At 40.3% G+C, this 17,759-nt stretch overlaps 1 protein-coding gene and 12 non-coding genes across 13 annotated transcripts; 3 read left to right on the forward strand and 10 right to left on the reverse strand.

The window, feature by feature from the left end:
- Window positions 1–4,070: 4,070 nt before the first annotated feature.
- LOC130661696 (5S ribosomal RNA) lies at window positions 4,071–4,189 on the forward strand. Its single transcript, XR_008988873.1, has one exon. It is a non-coding gene; the product is annotated as a 5S ribosomal RNA (ribosomal RNA).
- Window positions 4,190–4,517: 328 nt separating this feature from the next.
- Window positions 4,518–4,682, reverse strand: LOC130659962 (U1 spliceosomal RNA). Its single transcript, XR_008987165.1, has one exon. It is a non-coding gene; the product is annotated as a U1 spliceosomal RNA (small nuclear RNA).
- A 185-nt stretch (window positions 4,683–4,867) lies between these two features.
- On the reverse strand, window positions 4,868–5,059 carry LOC130661010 (U2 spliceosomal RNA). Its single transcript, XR_008988205.1, has one exon. It is a non-coding gene; the product is annotated as a U2 spliceosomal RNA (small nuclear RNA).
- Window positions 5,060–5,381: 322 nt separating this feature from the next.
- Trnar-acg (transfer RNA arginine (anticodon ACG)) lies at window positions 5,382–5,454 on the reverse strand. Its single transcript has one exon. It is a non-coding gene; the product is annotated as a tRNA-Arg (tRNA).
- A 4,442-nt stretch (window positions 5,455–9,896) lies between these two features.
- Window positions 9,897–10,015, forward strand: LOC130661697 (5S ribosomal RNA). The gene has a single exon (XR_008988874.1). It is a non-coding gene; the product is annotated as a 5S ribosomal RNA (ribosomal RNA).
- A 328-nt stretch (window positions 10,016–10,343) lies between these two features.
- On the reverse strand, window positions 10,344–10,508 carry LOC130659963 (U1 spliceosomal RNA). Its single transcript, XR_008987166.1, has one exon. It is a non-coding gene; the product is annotated as a U1 spliceosomal RNA (small nuclear RNA).
- A 185-nt stretch (window positions 10,509–10,693) lies between these two features.
- LOC130661011 (U2 spliceosomal RNA) lies at window positions 10,694–10,885 on the reverse strand. Its single transcript, XR_008988206.1, has one exon. It is a non-coding gene; the product is annotated as a U2 spliceosomal RNA (small nuclear RNA).
- A 322-nt stretch (window positions 10,886–11,207) lies between these two features.
- Window positions 11,208–11,280, reverse strand: Trnar-acg (transfer RNA arginine (anticodon ACG)). The gene has a single exon. It is a non-coding gene; the product is annotated as a tRNA-Arg (tRNA).
- A 3,173-nt stretch (window positions 11,281–14,453) lies between these two features.
- On the reverse strand, window positions 14,454–14,886 carry LOC130658030 (histone H2B, gonadal-like). The gene has a single exon (XM_057461053.1). The coding sequence runs from the start codon at window positions 14,884–14,886 to the stop codon at window positions 14,482–14,484; it is 405 nt and encodes a 134-aa protein (XP_057317036.1). The 3' UTR covers window positions 14,454–14,481.
- Window positions 14,887–15,748: 862 nt separating this feature from the next.
- LOC130661698 (5S ribosomal RNA) lies at window positions 15,749–15,867 on the forward strand. The gene has a single exon (XR_008988876.1). It is a non-coding gene; the product is annotated as a 5S ribosomal RNA (ribosomal RNA).
- Window positions 15,868–16,195: 328 nt separating this feature from the next.
- Window positions 16,196–16,360, reverse strand: LOC130659964 (U1 spliceosomal RNA). The gene has a single exon (XR_008987167.1). It is a non-coding gene; the product is annotated as a U1 spliceosomal RNA (small nuclear RNA).
- Window positions 16,361–16,545: 185 nt separating this feature from the next.
- Window positions 16,546–16,737, reverse strand: LOC130661013 (U2 spliceosomal RNA). Its single transcript, XR_008988209.1, has one exon. It is a non-coding gene; the product is annotated as a U2 spliceosomal RNA (small nuclear RNA).
- Window positions 16,738–17,059: 322 nt separating this feature from the next.
- Trnar-acg (transfer RNA arginine (anticodon ACG)) lies at window positions 17,060–17,132 on the reverse strand. Its single transcript has one exon. It is a non-coding gene; the product is annotated as a tRNA-Arg (tRNA).
- Window positions 17,133–17,759: the final 627 nt, after the last annotated feature.

The following is a 17,759-nucleotide window of genomic DNA, read 5'->3' on the forward strand; positions in this document are numbered from 1 at the left end:
CGATGTACAGAAACACACATTTCTGTTTTCGCGCCAAATCAATTCCCGGGAGTGGTACTTTTACGTCCGCATACTTCGCACCGTCTTAAATTATATCTCATTTACACGGTAATGTTTAGTATACTTCTACTGTGATAACAAGCATCGTTTATCGTTGGATTGTTGTAAGAAAACATTAAAAATGAGTGAAGCAGCTTCTCCAAAGAAAATCGCACCCAAGAAGAAACCTGCTGCAAAGAAGACAGCTGATCACCCTAAATATGTGGACATGATCAAGGCTGCTATCGCTACCCTAAAGGAACGCGGTGGTTCATCTCGCCAAGCTATTACAAAATATATTCATGCAAATTACAAAGTTGCTGAAAACTCAGATCATCATCTGAAAATGGCTCTTAAACGAGGAGTAACATCAGGCGATTTGATTCAAACTAAAGGCACTGGTGCTTCTGGATCATTCAAGCTAGGTCAGGTAAAAAAAGAAAAACCTAAGAAAAAGGCCGCAGCAAAAAAGCCAACGGCAAAGAAGCCTACTGCAAAGAAAAGTACACCAAAAAAGAAGCCAGCAAAGAAGAGCACGCCAAAGAAAGCAGCAAAGAAGCCTGCCACAAAGAAAGCCTCGGCTAAGAAACCAGCAGCTAAGAAACCCACAAAGAAGCCTGTTGCTAAAAAACCTGCAGCAAAGAAGGTCAAAAAGACTCCCAAAAAGGCAGCAAAGAAGACCGCAAAAAAATAATTTGTGTGTATCTGGCTATTACATTAACAAACGGCTATTTTTATAGCCACACATTTACAAAAAAACATTATCTTGGTACAAAGTTAAACTTGTTTAAGTCACTTAAACAGTTAAAAAAGAGTAAATTTAAGATTAGATTCCCTAAGTTTAAGTATTTTCGTTTTTAAATTTCTTATTTTCTTGCTTTTACTTTTCTTGCCCTTCATATTTTTAACATTGTCAAACTTTATGTAGCATAAAATTTTTATGTAGCATAAAATTTAAACAGAAAGCAGGACAAAGTTTGATATAAAAAGCTAGCCGTAATATTTTTTATGGATGTGTGGCTATAAAAATAGCCGTTTTTTGTTTGGTAAGATGCTTAGGCACGTTCCCCACGAATTCTTCTTGCCAACTGGATGTCTTTAGGCATGATTGTAACTCGTTTTGCGTGAATGGCACACAAGTTAGTATCCTCGAACAAGCCAACAAGGTACGCTTCAGAAGCCTCTTGCAGAGCCATAACGGCTGTGCTCTGGAATCGCAGATCTGTTTTGAAGTCCTGAGCAATTTCTCGCACAAGACGCTGGAAAGGCAACTTGCGGATCAAGAGCTCGGTTGACTTCTGGTATCTTCTGATTTCTCTGAGAGCAACTGTACCAGGTCTGTAACGATGTGGTTTTTTCACTCCTCCAGTAGCTGGTGCGCTTTTCCTCGCAGCTTTAGTGGCGAGTTGTTTTCGTGGAGCCTTTCCTCCAGTAGATTTACGTGCAGTTTGCTTTGTACGAGCCATATTTTAAGAAGTCGATGTAGTACGGATACACAAGACGGTCTAAAATGCACTATCGCGCCAAAGTTTTATTTCTCATATTGATTGACAGCTAAGGTTCAAAACAAACCATTTGATTGGTGCTAAGAAAGTAATTTCTGATTGGCTGCATAATGACATTACGCTCATTACTTTAACATTTTTATAAAATCTGTGTTTTTTGGCTACGGGAAAACGGCTGTATCTTCTGATACACAAAAGCTTTTGACTTTTTTTTTTTTTAGTAAGTAGCAGAAGGTTTGGCGAATTCCAACGATGCCAAATTTATTGCCTTACTGAAACATTAAGACCACGAATTTTTAAAAAAACTACAGTTTTACTTAAAAAAATGTACAAAATGTTCGGAACATTTTGTAATGACGCAACTCTATTGGTTAATTAGGGTGTTTCCACGAGCAGTAGGTAATTTTATGGCCTCTTTTTAAAGCTGTCTGAATTCTGTTAACTCAAACGTTGTTTTTGTACTCGTTCTGTACGCAACTATATCAATATGTCTGGACGCGGAAAAGGAGGTAAAGGATTGGGAAAAGGAGGTGCTAAACGTCACCGAAAAATTCTTCGTGATAACATTCAGGGAATCACAAAACCTGCTATTCGGCGTCTTGCTCGACGAGGTGGTGTCAAACGTATCTCTGGCCTTATCTATGAGGAAACCAGAGGTGTACTGAAGGTTTTCTTAGAGAATGTTATTCGTGATGCTGTAACCTACACAGAGCACGCTAAACGCAAGACCGTTACCGCTATGGATGTTGTTTATGCCTTAAAACGTCAAGGAAGAACTCTTTACGGATTCGGAGGTTAAGCGTTGTCATTGCTCAACAAAAACGGCTATTTTTATAGCCACAAATCTTTTAAAACATTACTTTGTGCACGCTTCCAAATTACACAATGTGTAAAGTCTTGTCACAGTTACATTTATTGCTATACGATACTATGTCATATATGACACAAAAAAAATTTAGAAATACTTTGTAGGGTTAATTTGCCTGGGAGTGTTTCCGTGAAAAGCTGGGTTAAGTTAAATGTAAGCAATAACATGGATCAATGTACTTGTCTTTTCTGCAAGTACAGCTAATAATACGTATGAAAAGTGAAGCTAATCCACACACACATGGGGAAGTATTTTAAATGTAGGCTAGTGTTCTTAAGCACATTATTTAGAAGTTTTATTAACTTCGGTTAACTTGTAGTGACGCCAAGTAAATGTTTTTTTAAAGATGTGTGGTCTTAAAAAAGACCGTTTGTGTTTGGTAGACGTTGGTTTACTTGCTGCTTGTGTATTTTGTGACGGCTTTTGTTCCTTCACTGACTGCGTGTTTTGCAAGTTCTCCAGGCAAGAGAAGACGTACTGCGGTTTGAATTTCACGAGAAGAGATGGTCGACTTTTTGTTTTGAAGAGCCAAACGCGAAGCTTCGGAAGCAATGCGCTCAAAGATGTCGTTGACAAATGAGTTCATGATGCTCATAGCTTTGCTTGAAACTCCGACATCTGGGTGAACTTGTTTCAAAACATTGTAGATGTAAATAGCATAACTTTCCTTTCTCTTTCTCTTGCGTTTCTTTTCACCAGTTCCACCAATCTTTCCTCCTTTTTTGCCGGCTCTTTTTTCACCTTTCTTGGCTACTTTAGGTGCCTGTTTTCCTCCTTTAGCTGCTGCGTCAGACATGGTTAAAAATTTTTGCTACTTAACTTGTAAATAAGCATTAAACTGCAAGTCAAAACTTTTTGTTTATAAGTAAAAAAATCGGATCGAATTCGATCCGAAAACGCCGATACGCAATTTAATTGGTTAAAAAAAAAATCTTTTGTTTAATACTTAATTATGATTGGTTAAAAAAACATGATTTCGATCCTATTTTTATGATGAAAAAACGAGTAAAGTTTATTTCGTTAACACTTACGTTAAATATTCGTACGTTTTTGTATTAACTTACAAATCAAATCGCAGTTATGTCTGGACGTGGAAAAGGTGGAAAAGCTAAGGCTAAAGCCAAGACAAGATCCTCAAGAGCTGGACTTCAATTTCCAGTCGGTAGAGTGCATAGATTCCTTCGTAGAGGGCACTATGCTAACCGAATTGGATCTGGAGCACCAGTTTACTTAGCAGCCGTCTTGGAATATTTATCTGCTGAGATATTGGAGTTGGCTGGTAACGCAGCAAGAGACAACAAAAAAGCTAGGATTATTCCAAGACATTTACAATTGGCTGTTCGTAATGATGAAGAATTAAACAAACTTTTGAGCGGTGTAACCATTGCAGCTGGTGGTGTTTTGCCAAACATTCAAGCTGTCTTACTCCCAAAGAAGAACGACAAAGGACAGAAGAAGTAAACCGCTACACTCAGAAAACAACGGCTATTTTTATAGCCACACATCTTTAAAAAAACATTGTTTTTTTCACAAAACTATAACCTTAAAGTCTAATAGATAATCCATGCATACGCCTTGTCCTAAGTAACTCAAAGAAATTAAATAAAAAAATTTGATCACAACGTCAAAATAAATTGCACGTATTTGCACCTACTAATGTCTACGGCCATACCACGATGAACACACCCGTTCTCGTCTGATCACGGAAGTTAAGCATCGTCGGGCCGGGATAGTACTTGGATGGGGGACCGCCTGGGAACTCCCGGTGTCGTAGGCTTTTCATTTTCATTTGCTGTGATATATTTCTTGTTATAACAATTAAGGAACGTGGCGGTTGTTGAAAGTGTTTCCTATGACATTTTCCTACGACATTTTCAGGTGATAGTACGAGAAAAAAGAGCTTTCAAATGCATACAAACTCGATCTATTGCCGATCATCCAATAACCCTGACGGAATGGCAAATAAAATAAAATTCCGCCGCCTTCCGAGGACTTATATCGCAATCACGTTTCGTAACAGCCAAGCGAGGTTTTACCTTAGCGTTTAAGTCACCACCGACATTTGGCCGCGCAACTTTTCTAAGCTCATTCATTTTGACTTAAGGAGGGGGCGAGCGCGGACGCAGGCCCCCACTACCAGAAATTGTACGGTCGAGTTACTGACGTTTGCAGTAATCGCAGAGGTCAGCCCAAGCGTAGTGCAATGCAAGAGCCTCACTCTGGAAGAAAACCCTCATTGATCAGTCTTTACTTCCCCGTCAGGTAAGTATGAGTTGGAACTGCACCGTAGCATGAGGGTACCCTTCAAAGTTTGTTAATGCTTGTGGCTTGAGTGTGTTATAAACTGCCGTGTCGCGGGGCATAGGCTGTATTCTCCCCCAGTGTACGCGTTTTGTTCCCGCCGTAGACTATGCAGAGTGCCGTCGGAAAGAGGACTGCTATTATTCTTTTATTGCTTATGTGGGCCGCCATCGGTAATAGTGCAACACCAAGGCAACCCGTGGTCACGGCGTGAATGAATCCACCTCCATGACCCAAGGCCAAAAATCAGATTAATATACTGACCATTCAGAGAATGGCCTACCAGATATTAAACTGATAAGAACAGATACTACACTTGATCTTAGCCATTAGGCCGAGAAGCGATAAAGAACAAGCGTTGCCATGATAGGCATCGTCCACACACCGTAACTGCTTGTGGAGCATGTCACGTTACTGTAAAGCTTACAACTGTCACCGCGTACGGATGGACGGCGACATAGTAAAAATCACGGCTGTTGATTTAGCCGTAGGATGGAGAGCGACTGTAGCGAGTGGATGGTAACTTACATGAATGCTAACAAAGGCGACGATACTAAGTGCGTGATATTACTTTCCAATATGTCTGCGTACATTCCGTTTATCAACGCATTACGCCAGAACGTGCGCGCGCGTTACACAGTAGACCATGCAGCCGAAATGCGACAGTGCGACCCTGCCAGGAGTCGAACCTGGAATCCCCTGATTCGTAGTCAGATGCCTTATCCATTGGGCCACAGGGCCATGCTTATGACTTCGCCCCATCGTCATTTTGGCTTGCGCATTCGTTTTACTTACGACAGAATTCTTCGTGTTTGTAGCCATGAAAGAAAGGGACTTCTGTGAGTGAATTTTTTTACTGTGGTCTAATAAAAAAGTCGAAACGCAGTGCCCAATATATGAATTGCTCCTAATAGCCGGAAACAGGCCGTGTCGATGATGTAGGCCGACATACGCAACGCAAACCAAAGAACGCTTTATGAAAATCCTAACACGAGCGCGGAAGAAGCCCAAATTAACAGACTAGATGTAATGCTGAAGACCTCAAACTCCAGCAGCTTCTCTTGCAGACTATTGCGTCGTACTACAAATAAAAATTAACATGCTTTCGCATAGTCGCGGCACCCAAAACGGACATTATACGATGTACAGAAACACACATTTCTGTTTTCACTTTTACGTCCGCATACTTCGCACCGTCTTAAATTATATCTCATTTACACGGTAATGTTTAGTATACTTCTACTGTGATAACAAGCATCGTTTATCGTTGGATTGTTGTAAGAAAACATTAAAAATGAGTGAAGCAGCTTCTCCAAAGAAAATCGCACCCAAGAAGAAACCTGCTGCAAAGAAGACAGCTGATCACCCTAAATATGTGGACATGATCAAGGCTGCTATCGCTACCCTAAAGGAACGCGGTGGTTCATCTCGCCAAGCTATTACAAAATATATTCATGCAAATTACAAAGTTGCTGAAAACTCAGATCATCATCTGAAAATGGCTCTTAAACGAGGAGTAACATCAGGCGATTTGATTCAAACTAAAGGCACTGGTGCTTCTGGATCATTCAAGCTAGGTCAGGTAAAAAAAGAAAAACCTAAGAAAAAGGCCGCAGCAAAAAAGCCAACGGCAAAGAAGCCTACTGCAAAGAAAAGTACACCAAAAAAGAAGCCAGCAAAGAAGAGCACGCCAAAGAAAGCAGCAAAGAAGCCTGCCACAAAGAAAGCCTCGGCTAAGAAACCAGCAGCTAAGAAACCCACAAAGAAGCCTGTTGCTAAAAAACCTGCAGCAAAGAAGGTCAAAAAGACTCCCAAAAAGGCAGCAAAGAAGACCGCAAAAAAATAATTTGTGTGTATCTGGCTATTACATTAACAAACGGCTATTTTTATAGCCACACATTTACAAAAAAACATTATCTTGGTACAAAGTTAAACTTGTTTAAGTCACTTAAACAGTTAAAAAAGAGTAAATTTAAGATTAGATTCCCTAAGTTTAAGTATTTTCGTTTTTAAATTTCTTATTTTCTTGCTTTTACTTTTCTTGCCCTTCATATTTTTAACATTGTCAAACTTTATGTAGCATAAAATTTTTATGTAGCATAAAATTTAAACAGAAAGCAGGACAAAGTTTGATATAAAAAGCTAGCCGTAATATTTTTTATGGATGTGTGGCTATAAAAATAGCCGTTTTTTGTTTGGTAAGATGCTTAGGCACGTTCCCCACGAATTCTTCTTGCCAACTGGATGTCTTTAGGCATGATTGTAACTCGTTTTGCGTGAATGGCACACAAGTTAGTATCCTCGAACAAGCCAACAAGGTACGCTTCAGAAGCCTCTTGCAGAGCCATAACGGCTGTGCTCTGGAATCGCAGATCTGTTTTGAAGTCCTGAGCAATTTCTCGCACAAGACGCTGGAAAGGCAACTTGCGGATCAAGAGCTCGGTTGACTTCTGGTATCTTCTGATTTCTCTGAGAGCAACTGTACCAGGTCTGTAACGATGTGGTTTTTTCACTCCTCCAGTAGCTGGTGCGCTTTTCCTCGCAGCTTTAGTGGCGAGTTGTTTTCGTGGAGCCTTTCCTCCAGTAGATTTACGTGCAGTTTGCTTTGTACGAGCCATATTTTAAGAAGTCGATGTAGTACGGATACACAAGACGGTCTAAAATGCACTATCGCGCCAAAGTTTTATTTCTCATATTGATTGACAGCTAAGGTTCAAAACAAACCATTTGATTGGTGCTAAGAAAGTAATTTCTGATTGGCTGCATAATGACATTACGCTCATTACTTTAACATTTTTATAAAATCTGTGTTTTTTGGCTACGGGAAAACGGCTGTATCTTCTGATACACAAAAGCTTTTGACTTTTTTTTTTTTTAGTAAGTAGCAGAAGGTTTGGCGAATTCCAACGATGCCAAATTTATTGCCTTACTGAAACATTAAGACCACGAATTTTTAAAAAAACTACAGTTTTACTTAAAAAAATGTACAAAATGTTCGGAACATTTTGTAATGACGCAACTCTATTGGTTAATTAGGGTGTTTCCACGAGCAGTAGGTAATTTTATGGCCTCTTTTTAAAGCTGTCTGAATTCTGTTAACTCAAACGTTGTTTTTGTACTCGTTCTGTACGCAACTATATCAATATGTCTGGACGCGGAAAAGGAGGTAAAGGATTGGGAAAAGGAGGTGCTAAACGTCACCGAAAAATTCTTCGTGATAACATTCAGGGAATCACAAAACCTGCTATTCGGCGTCTTGCTCGACGAGGTGGTGTCAAACGTATCTCTGGCCTTATCTATGAGGAAACCAGAGGTGTACTGAAGGTTTTCTTAGAGAATGTTATTCGTGATGCTGTAACCTACACAGAGCACGCTAAACGCAAGACCGTTACCGCTATGGATGTTGTTTATGCCTTAAAACGTCAAGGAAGAACTCTTTACGGATTCGGAGGTTAAGCGTTGTCATTGCTCAACAAAAACGGCTATTTTTATAGCCACAAATCTTTTAAAACATTACTTTGTGCACGCTTCCAAATTACACAATGTGTAAAGTCTTGTCACAGTTACATTTATTGCTATACGATACTATGTCATATATGACACAAAAAAAATTTAGAAATACTTTGTAGGGTTAATTTGCCTGGGAGTGTTTCCGTGAAAAGCTGGGTTAAGTTAAATGTAAGCAATAACATGGATCAATGTACTTGTCTTTTCTGCAAGTACAGCTAATAATACGTATGAAAAGTGAAGCTAATCCACACACACATGGGGAAGTATTTTAAATGTAGGCTAGTGTTCTTAAGCACATTATTTAGAAGTTTTATTAACTTCGGTTAACTTGTAGTGACGCCAAGTAAATGTTTTTTTAAAGATGTGTGGTCTTAAAAAAGACCGTTTGTGTTTGGTAGACGTTGGTTTACTTGCTGCTTGTGTATTTTGTGACGGCTTTTGTTCCTTCACTGACTGCGTGTTTTGCAAGTTCTCCAGGCAAGAGAAGACGTACTGCGGTTTGAATTTCACGAGAAGAGATGGTCGACTTTTTGTTTTGAAGAGCCAAACGCGAAGCTTCGGAAGCAATGCGCTCAAAGATGTCGTTGACAAATGAGTTCATGATGCTCATAGCTTTGCTTGAAACTCCGACATCTGGGTGAACTTGTTTCAAAACATTGTAGATGTAAATAGCATAACTTTCCTTTCTCTTTCTCTTGCGTTTCTTTTCACCAGTTCCACCAATCTTTCCTCCTTTTTTGCCGGCTCTTTTTTCACCTTTCTTGGCTACTTTAGGTGCCTGTTTTCCTCCTTTAGCTGCTGCGTCAGACATGGTTAAAAATTTTTGCTACTTAACTTGTAAATAAGCATTAAACTGCAAGTCAAAACTTTTTGTTTATAAGTAAAAAAATCGGATCGAATTCGATCCGAAAACGCCGATACGCAATTTAATTGGTTAAAAAAAAAATCTTTTGTTTAATACTTAATTATGATTGGTTAAAAAAACATGATTTCGATCCTATTTTTATGATGAAAAAACGAGTAAAGTTTATTTCGTTAACACTTACGTTAAATATTCGTACGTTTTTGTATTAACTTACAAATCAAATCGCAGTTATGTCTGGACGTGGAAAAGGTGGAAAAGCTAAGGCTAAAGCCAAGACAAGATCCTCAAGAGCTGGACTTCAATTTCCAGTCGGTAGAGTGCATAGATTCCTTCGTAGAGGGCACTATGCTAACCGAATTGGATCTGGAGCACCAGTTTACTTAGCAGCCGTCTTGGAATATTTATCTGCTGAGATATTGGAGTTGGCTGGTAACGCAGCAAGAGACAACAAAAAAGCTAGGATTATTCCAAGACATTTACAATTGGCTGTTCGTAATGATGAAGAATTAAACAAACTTTTGAGCGGTGTAACCATTGCAGCTGGTGGTGTTTTGCCAAACATTCAAGCTGTCTTACTCCCAAAGAAGAACGACAAAGGACAGAAGAAGTAAACCGCTACACTCAGAAAACAACGGCTATTTTTATAGCCACACATCTTTAAAAAAACATTGTTTTTTTCACAAAACTATAACCTTAAAGTCTAATAGATAATCCATGCATGCGCCTTGTCCTAAGTAACTCAAAGAAATTAAATAAAAAAATTTGATCACAACGTCAAAATAAATTGCACGTATTTGCACCTACTAATGTCTACGGCCATACCACGATGAACACACCCGTTCTCGTCTGATCACGGAAGTTAAGCATCGTCGGGCCGGGATAGTACTTGGATGGGGGACCGCCTGGGAACTCCCGGTGTCGTAGGCTTTTCATTTTCATTTGCTGTGATATATTTCTTGTTATAACAATTAAGGAACGTGGCGGTTGTTGAAAGTGTTTCCTATGACATTTTCCTACGACATTTTCAGGTGATAGTACGAGAAAAAAGAGCTTTCAAATGCATACAAACTCGATCTATTGCCGATCATCCAATAACCCTGACGGAATGGCAAATAAAATAAAATTCCGCCGCCTTCCGAGGACTTATATCGCAATCACGTTTCGTAACAGCCAAGCGAGGTTTTACCTTAGCGTTTAAGTCACCACCGACATTTGGCCGCGCAACTTTTCTAAGCTCATTCATTTTGACTTAAGGAGGGGGCGAGCGCGGACGCAGGCCCCCACTACCAGAAATTGTACGGTCGAGTTACTGACGTTTGCAGTAATCGCAGAGGTCAGCCCAAGCGTAGTGCAATGCAAGAGCCTCACTCTGGAAGAAAACCCTCATTGATCAGTCTTTACTTCCCCGTCAGGTAAGTATGAGTTGGAACTGCACCGTAGCATGAGGGTACCCTTCAAAGTTTGTTAATGCTTGTGGCTTGAGTGTGTTATAAACTGCCGTGTCGCGGGGCATAGGCTGTATTCTCCCCCAGTGTACGCGTTTTGTTCCCGCCGTAGACTATGCAGAGTGCCGTCGGAAAGAGGACTGCTATTATTCTTTTATTGCTTATGTGGGCCGCCATCGGTAATAGTGCAACACCAAGGCAACCCGTGGTCACGGCGTGAATGAATCCACCTCCATGACCCAAGGCCAAAAATCAGATTAATATACTGACCATTCAGAGAATGGCCTACCAGATATTAAACTGATAAGAACAGATACTACACTTGATCTTAGCCATTAGGCCGAGAAGCGATAAAGAACAAGCGTTGCCATGATAGGCATCGTCCACACACCGTAACTGCTTGTGGAGCATGTCACGTTACTGTAAAGCTTACAACTGTCACCGCGTACGGATGGACGGCGACATAGTAAAAATCACGGCTGTTGATTTAGCCGTAGGATGGAGAGCGACTGTAGCGAGTGGATGGTAACTTACATGAATGCTAACAAAGGCGACGATACTAAGTGCGTGATATTACTTTCCAATATGTCTGCGTACATTCCGTTTATCAACGCATTACGCCAGAACGTGCGCGCGCGTTACACAGTAGACCATGCAGCCGAAATGCGACAGTGCGACCCTGCCAGGAGTCGAACCTGGAATCCCCTGATTCGTAGTCAGATGCCTTATCCATTGGGCCACAGGGCCATGCTTATGACTTCGCCCCATCGTCATTTTGGCTTGCGCATTCGTTTTACTTACGACAGAATTCTTCGTGTTTGTAGCCATGAAAGAAAGGGACTTCTGTGAGTGAATTTTTTTACTGTGGTCTAATAAAAAAGTCGAAACGCAGTGCCCAATATATGAATTGCTCCTAATAGCCGGAAACAGGCCGTGTCGATGATGTAGGCCGACATACGCAACGCAAACCAAAGAACGCTTTATGAAAATCCTAACACGAGCGCGGAAGAAGCCCAAATTAACAGACTAGATGTAATGCTGAAGACCTCAAACTCCAGCAGCTTCTCTTGCAGACTATTGCGTCGTACTACAAATAAAAATTAACATGCTTTCGCATAGTCGCGGCACCCAAAACGGACATTATACGATGTACAGAAACACACATTTCTGTTTTCGCGCCAAATCAATTCCCGGGAGTGGTACTTTTACGTCCGCATACTTCGCACCGTCTTAAATTATATCTCATTTACACGGTAATGTTTAGTATACTTCTACTGTGATAACAAGCATCGTTTATCGTTGGATTGTTGTAAGAAAACATTAAAAATGAGTGAAGCAGCTTCTCCAAAGAAAATCGCACCCAAGAAGAAACCTGCTGCAAAGAAGACAGCTGATCACCCTAAATATGTGGACATGATCAAGGCTGCTATCGCTACCCTAAAGGAACGCGGTGGTTCATCTCGCCAAGCTATTACAAAATATATTCATGCAAATTACAAAGTTGCTGAAAACTCAGATCATCATCTGAAAATGGCTCTTAAACGAGGAGTAACATCAGGCGATTTGATTCAAACTAAAGGCACTGGTGCTTCTGGATCATTCAAGCTAGGTCAGGTAAAAAAAGAAAAACCTAAGAAAAAGGCCGCAGCAAAAAAGCCAACGGCAAAGAAGCCTACTGCAAAGAAAAGTACACCAAAAAAGAAGCCAGCAAAGAAGAGCACGCCAAAGAAAGCAGCAAAGAAGCCTGCCACAAAGAAAGCCTCGGCTAAGAAACCAGCAGCTAAGAAACCCACAAAGAAGCCTGTTGCTAAAAAACCTGCAGCAAAGAAGGTCAAAAAGACTCCCAAAAAGGCAGCAAAGAAGACCGCAAAAAAATAATTTGTGTGTATCTGGCTATTACATTAACAAACGGCTATTTTTATAGCCACACATTTACAAAAAAACATTATCTTGGTACAAAGTTAAACTTGTTTAAGTCACTTAAACAGTTAAAAAAGAGTAAATTTAAGATTAGATTCCCTAAGTTTAAGTATTTTCGTTTTTAAATTTCTTATTTTCTTGCTTTTACTTTTCTTGCCCTTCATATTTTTAACATTGTCAAACTTTATGTAGCATAAAATTTTTATGTAGCATAAAATTTAAACAGAAAGCAGGACAAAGTTTGATATAAAAAGCTAGCCGTAATATTTTTTATGGATGTGTGGCTATAAAAATAGCCGTTTTTTGTTTGGTAAGATGCTTAGGCACGTTCCCCACGAATTCTTCTTGCCAACTGGATGTCTTTAGGCATGATTGTAACTCGTTTTGCGTGAATGGCACACAAGTTAGTATCCTCGAACAAGCCAACAAGGTACGCTTCAGAAGCCTCTTGCAGAGCCATAACGGCTGTGCTCTGGAATCGCAGATCTGTTTTGAAGTCCTGAGCAATTTCTCGCACAAGACGCTGGAAAGGCAACTTGCGGATCAAGAGCTCGGTTGACTTCTGGTATCTTCTGATTTCTCTGAGAGCAACTGTACCAGGTCTGTAACGATGTGGTTTTTTCACTCCTCCAGTAGCTGGTGCGCTTTTCCTCGCAGCTTTAGTGGCGAGTTGTTTTCGTGGAGCCTTTCCTCCAGTAGATTTACGTGCAGTTTGCTTTGTACGAGCCATATTTTAAGAAGTCGATGTAGTACGGATACACAAGACGGTCTAAAATGCACTATCGCGCCAAAGTTTTATTTCTCATATTGATTGACAGCTAAGGTTCAAAACAAACCATTTGATTGGTGCTAAGAAAGTAATTTCTGATTGGCTGCATAATGACATTACGCTCATTACTTTAACATTTTTATAAAATCTGTGTTTTTTGGCTACGGGAAAACGGCTGTATCTTCTGATACACAAAAGCTTTTGACTTTTTTTTTTTTTAGTAAGTAGCAGAAGGTTTGGCGAATTCCAACGATGCCAAATTTATTGCCTTACTGAAACATTAAGACCACGAATTTTTAAAAAAACTACAGTTTTACTTAAAAAAATGTACAAAATGTTCGGAACATTTTGTAATGACGCAACTCTATTGGTTAATTAGGGTGTTTCCACGAGCAGTAGGTAATTTTATGGCCTCTTTTTAAAGCTGTCTGAATTCTGTTAACTCAAACGTTGTTTTTGTACTCGTTCTGTACGCAACTATATCAATATGTCTGGACGCGGAAAAGGAGGTAAAGGATTGGGAAAAGGAGGTGCTAAACGTCACCGAAAAATTCTTCGTGATAACATTCAGGGAATCACAAAACCTGCTATTCGGCGTCTTGCTCGACGAGGTGGTGTCAAACGTATCTCTGGCCTTATCTATGAGGAAACCAGAGGTGTACTGAAGGTTTTCTTAGAGAATGTTATTCGTGATGCTGTAACCTACACAGAGCACGCTAAACGCAAGACCGTTACCGCTATGGATGTTGTTTATGCCTTAAAACGTCAAGGAAGAACTCTTTACGGATTCGGAGGTTAAGCGTTGTCATTGCTCAACAAAAACGGCTATTTTTATAGCCACAAATCTTTTAAAACATTACTTTGTGCACGCTTCCAAATTACACAATGTGTAAAGTCTTGTCACAGTTACATTTATTGCTATACGATACTATGTCATATATGACACAAAAAAAATTTAGAAATACTTTGTAGGGTTAATTTGCCTGGGAGTGTTTCCGTGAAAAGCTGGGTTAAGTTAAATGTAAGCAATAACATGGATCAATGTACTTGTCTTTTCTGCAAGTACAGCTAATAATACGTATGAAAAGTGAAGCTAATCCACACACACATGGGGAAGTATTTTAAATGTAGGCTAGTGTTCTTAAGCACATTATTTAGAAGTTTTATTAACTTCGGTTAACTTGTAGTGACGCCAAGTAAATGTTTTTTTAAAGATGTGTGGTCTTAAAAAAGACCGTTTGTGTTTGGTAGACGTTGGTTTACTTGCTGCTTGTGTATTTTGTGACGGCTTTTGTTCCTTCACTGACTGCGTGTTTTGCAAGTTCTCCAGGCAAGAGAAGACGTACTGCGGTTTGAATTTCACGAGAAGAGATGGTCGACTTTTTGTTTTGAAGAGCCAAACGCGAAGCTTCGGAAGCAATGCGCTCAAAGATGTCGTTGACAAATGAGTTCATGATGCTCATAGCTTTGCTTGAAACTCCGACATCTGGGTGAACTTGTTTCAAAACATTGTAGATGTAAATAGCATAACTTTCCTTTCTCTTTCTCTTGCGTTTCTTTTCACCAGTTCCACCAATCTTTCCTCCTTTTTTGCCGGCTCTTTTTACACCTTTCTTGGCTACTTTAGGTGCCTGTTTTCCTCCTTTAGCTGCTGCGTCAGACATGGTTAAAAAATTTTGCTACTTAACTTGTAAATAAGCATTAAACTGCAAGTCAAAACTTTTTGTTTATAAGTAAAAAAATCGGATCGAATTCGATCCGAAAACGCCGATACGCAATTTAATTGGTTAAAAAAAAAATCTTTTGTTTAATACTTAATTATGATTGGTTAAAAAAACATGATTTCGATCCTATTTTTATGATGAAAAAACGAGTAAAGTTTATTTCGTTAACACTTACGTTAAATATTCGTACGTTTTTGTATTAACTTACAAATCAAATCGCAGTTATGTCTGGACGTGGAAAAGGTGGAAAAGCTAAGGCTAAAGCCAAGACAAGATCCTCAAGAGCTGGACTTCAATTTCCAGTCGGTAGAGTGCATAGATTCCTTCGTAGAGGGCACTATGCTAACCGAATTGGATCTGGAGCACCAGTTTACTTAGCAGCCGTCTTGGAATATTTATCTGCTGAGATATTGGAGTTGGCTGGTAACGCAGCAAGAGACAACAAAAAAGCTAGGATTATTCCAAGACATTTACAATTGGCTGTTCGTAATGATGAAGAATTAAACAAACTTTTGAGCGGTGTAACCATTGCAGCTGGTGGTGTTTTGCCAAACATTCAAGCTGTCTTACTCCCAAAGAAGAACGACAAAGGACAGAAGAAGTAAACCGCTACACTCAGAAAACAACGGCTATTTTTATAGCCACACATCTTTAAAAAAACATTGTTTTTTTCACAAAACTATAACCTTAAAGTCTAATAGATAATCCATGCATACGCCTTGTCCTAAGTAACTCAAAGAAATTAAATAAAAAAATTTGATCACAACGTCAAAATAAATTGCACGTATTTGCACCTACTAATGTCTACGGCCATACCACGATGAACACACCCGTTCTCGTCTGATCACGGAAGTTAAGCATCGTCGGGCCGGGATAGTACTTGGATGGGGGACCGCCTGGGAACTCCCGGTGTCGTAGGCTTTTCATTTTCATTTGCTGTGATATATTTCTTGTTATAACAATTAAGGAACGTGGCGGTTGTTGAAAGTGTTTCCTATGACATTTTCCTACGACATTTTCAGGTGATAGTACGAGAAAAAAGAGCTTTCAAATGCATACAAACTCGATCTATTGCCGATCATCCAATAACCCTGACGGAATGGCAAATAAAATAAAATTCCGCCGCCTTCCGAGGACTTATATCGCAATCACGTTTCGTAACAGCCAAGCGAGGTTTTACCTTAGCGTTTAAGTCACCACCGACATTTGGCCGCGCAACTTTTCTAAGCTCATTCATTTTGACTTAAGGAGGGGGCGAGCGCGGACGCAGGCCCCCACTACCAGAAATTGTACGGTCGAGTTACTGACGTTTGCAGTAATCGCAGAGGTCAGCCCAAGCGTAGTGCAATGCAAGAGCCTCACTCTGGAAGAAAACCCTCATTGATCAGTCTTTACTTCCCCGTCAGGTAAGTATGAGTTGGAACTGCACCGTAGCATGAGGGTACCCTTCAAAGTTTGTTAATGCTTGTGGCTTGAGTGTGTTATAAACTGCCGTGTCGCGGGGCATAGGCTGTATTCTCCCCCAGTGTACGCGTTTTGTTCCCGCCGTAGACTATGCAGAGTGCCGTCGGAAAGAGGACTGCTATTATTCTTTTATTGCTTATGTGGGCCGCCATCGGTAATAGTGCAACACCAAGGCAACCCGTGGTCACGGCGTGAATGAATCCACCTCCATGACCCAAGGCCAAAAATCAGATTAATATACTGACCATTCAGAGAATGGCCTACCAGATATTAAACTGATAAGAACAGATACTACACTTGATCTTAGCCATTAGGCCGAGAAGCGATAAAGAACAAGCGTTGCCATGATAGGCATCGTCCACACACCGTAACTGCTTGTGGAGCATGTCACGTTACTGTAAAGCTTACAACTGTCACCGCGTACGGATGGACGGCGACATAGTAAAAATCACGGCTGTTGATTTAGCCGTAGGATGGAGAGCGACTGTAGCGAGTGGATGGTAACTTACATGAATGCTAACAAAGGCGACGATACTAAGTGCGTGATATTACTTTCCAATATGTCTGCGTACATTCCGTTTATCAACGCATTACGCCAGAACGTGCGCGCGCGTTACACAGTAGACCATGCAGCCGAAATGCGACAGTGCGACCCTGCCAGGAGTCGAACCTGGAATCCCCTGATTCGTAGTCAGATGCCTTATCCATTGGGCCACAGGGCCATGCTTATGACTTCGCCCCATCGTCATTTTGGCTTGCGCATTCGTTTTACTTACGACAGAATTCTTCGTGTTTGTAGCCATGAAAGAAAGGGACTTCTGTGAGTGAATTTTTTTACTGTGGTCTAATAAAAAAGTCGAAACGCAGTGCCCAATATATGAATTGCTCCTAATAGCCGGAAACAGGCCGTGTCGATGATGTAGGCCGACATACGCAACGCAAACCAAAGAACGCTTTATGAAAATCCTAACACGAGCGCGGAAGAAGCCCAAATTAACAGACTAGATGTAATGCTGAAGACCTCAAACTCCAGCAGCTTCTCTTGCAGACTATTGCGTCGTACTACAAATAAAAATTAACATGCTTTCGCATAGTCGCGGCACCCAAAACGGACATTATACGATGTACAGAAACACACATTTCTGTTTTCGCGCCAAATCAATTCCCGGGAGTGGTACTTTTACGTCCGCATACTTCGCACCGTCTTAAATTATATCTCATTTACACGGTAATGTTTAGTATACTTCTACTGTGATAACAAGCATCGTTTATCGTTGGATTGTTGTAAGAAAACATTAAAAATGAGTGAAGCAGCTTCTCCAAAGAAAATCGCACCCAAGAAGAAACCT

The sequence above is a fragment of the Hydractinia symbiolongicarpus genome, chromosome 9 (genome assembly GCF_029227915.1).
Source record: "Hydractinia symbiolongicarpus strain clone_291-10 chromosome 9, HSymV2.1, whole genome shotgun sequence".
In the NCBI taxonomy this organism is placed as follows: Eukaryota; Metazoa; Cnidaria; class Hydrozoa; order Anthoathecata; family Hydractiniidae; genus Hydractinia; species Hydractinia symbiolongicarpus.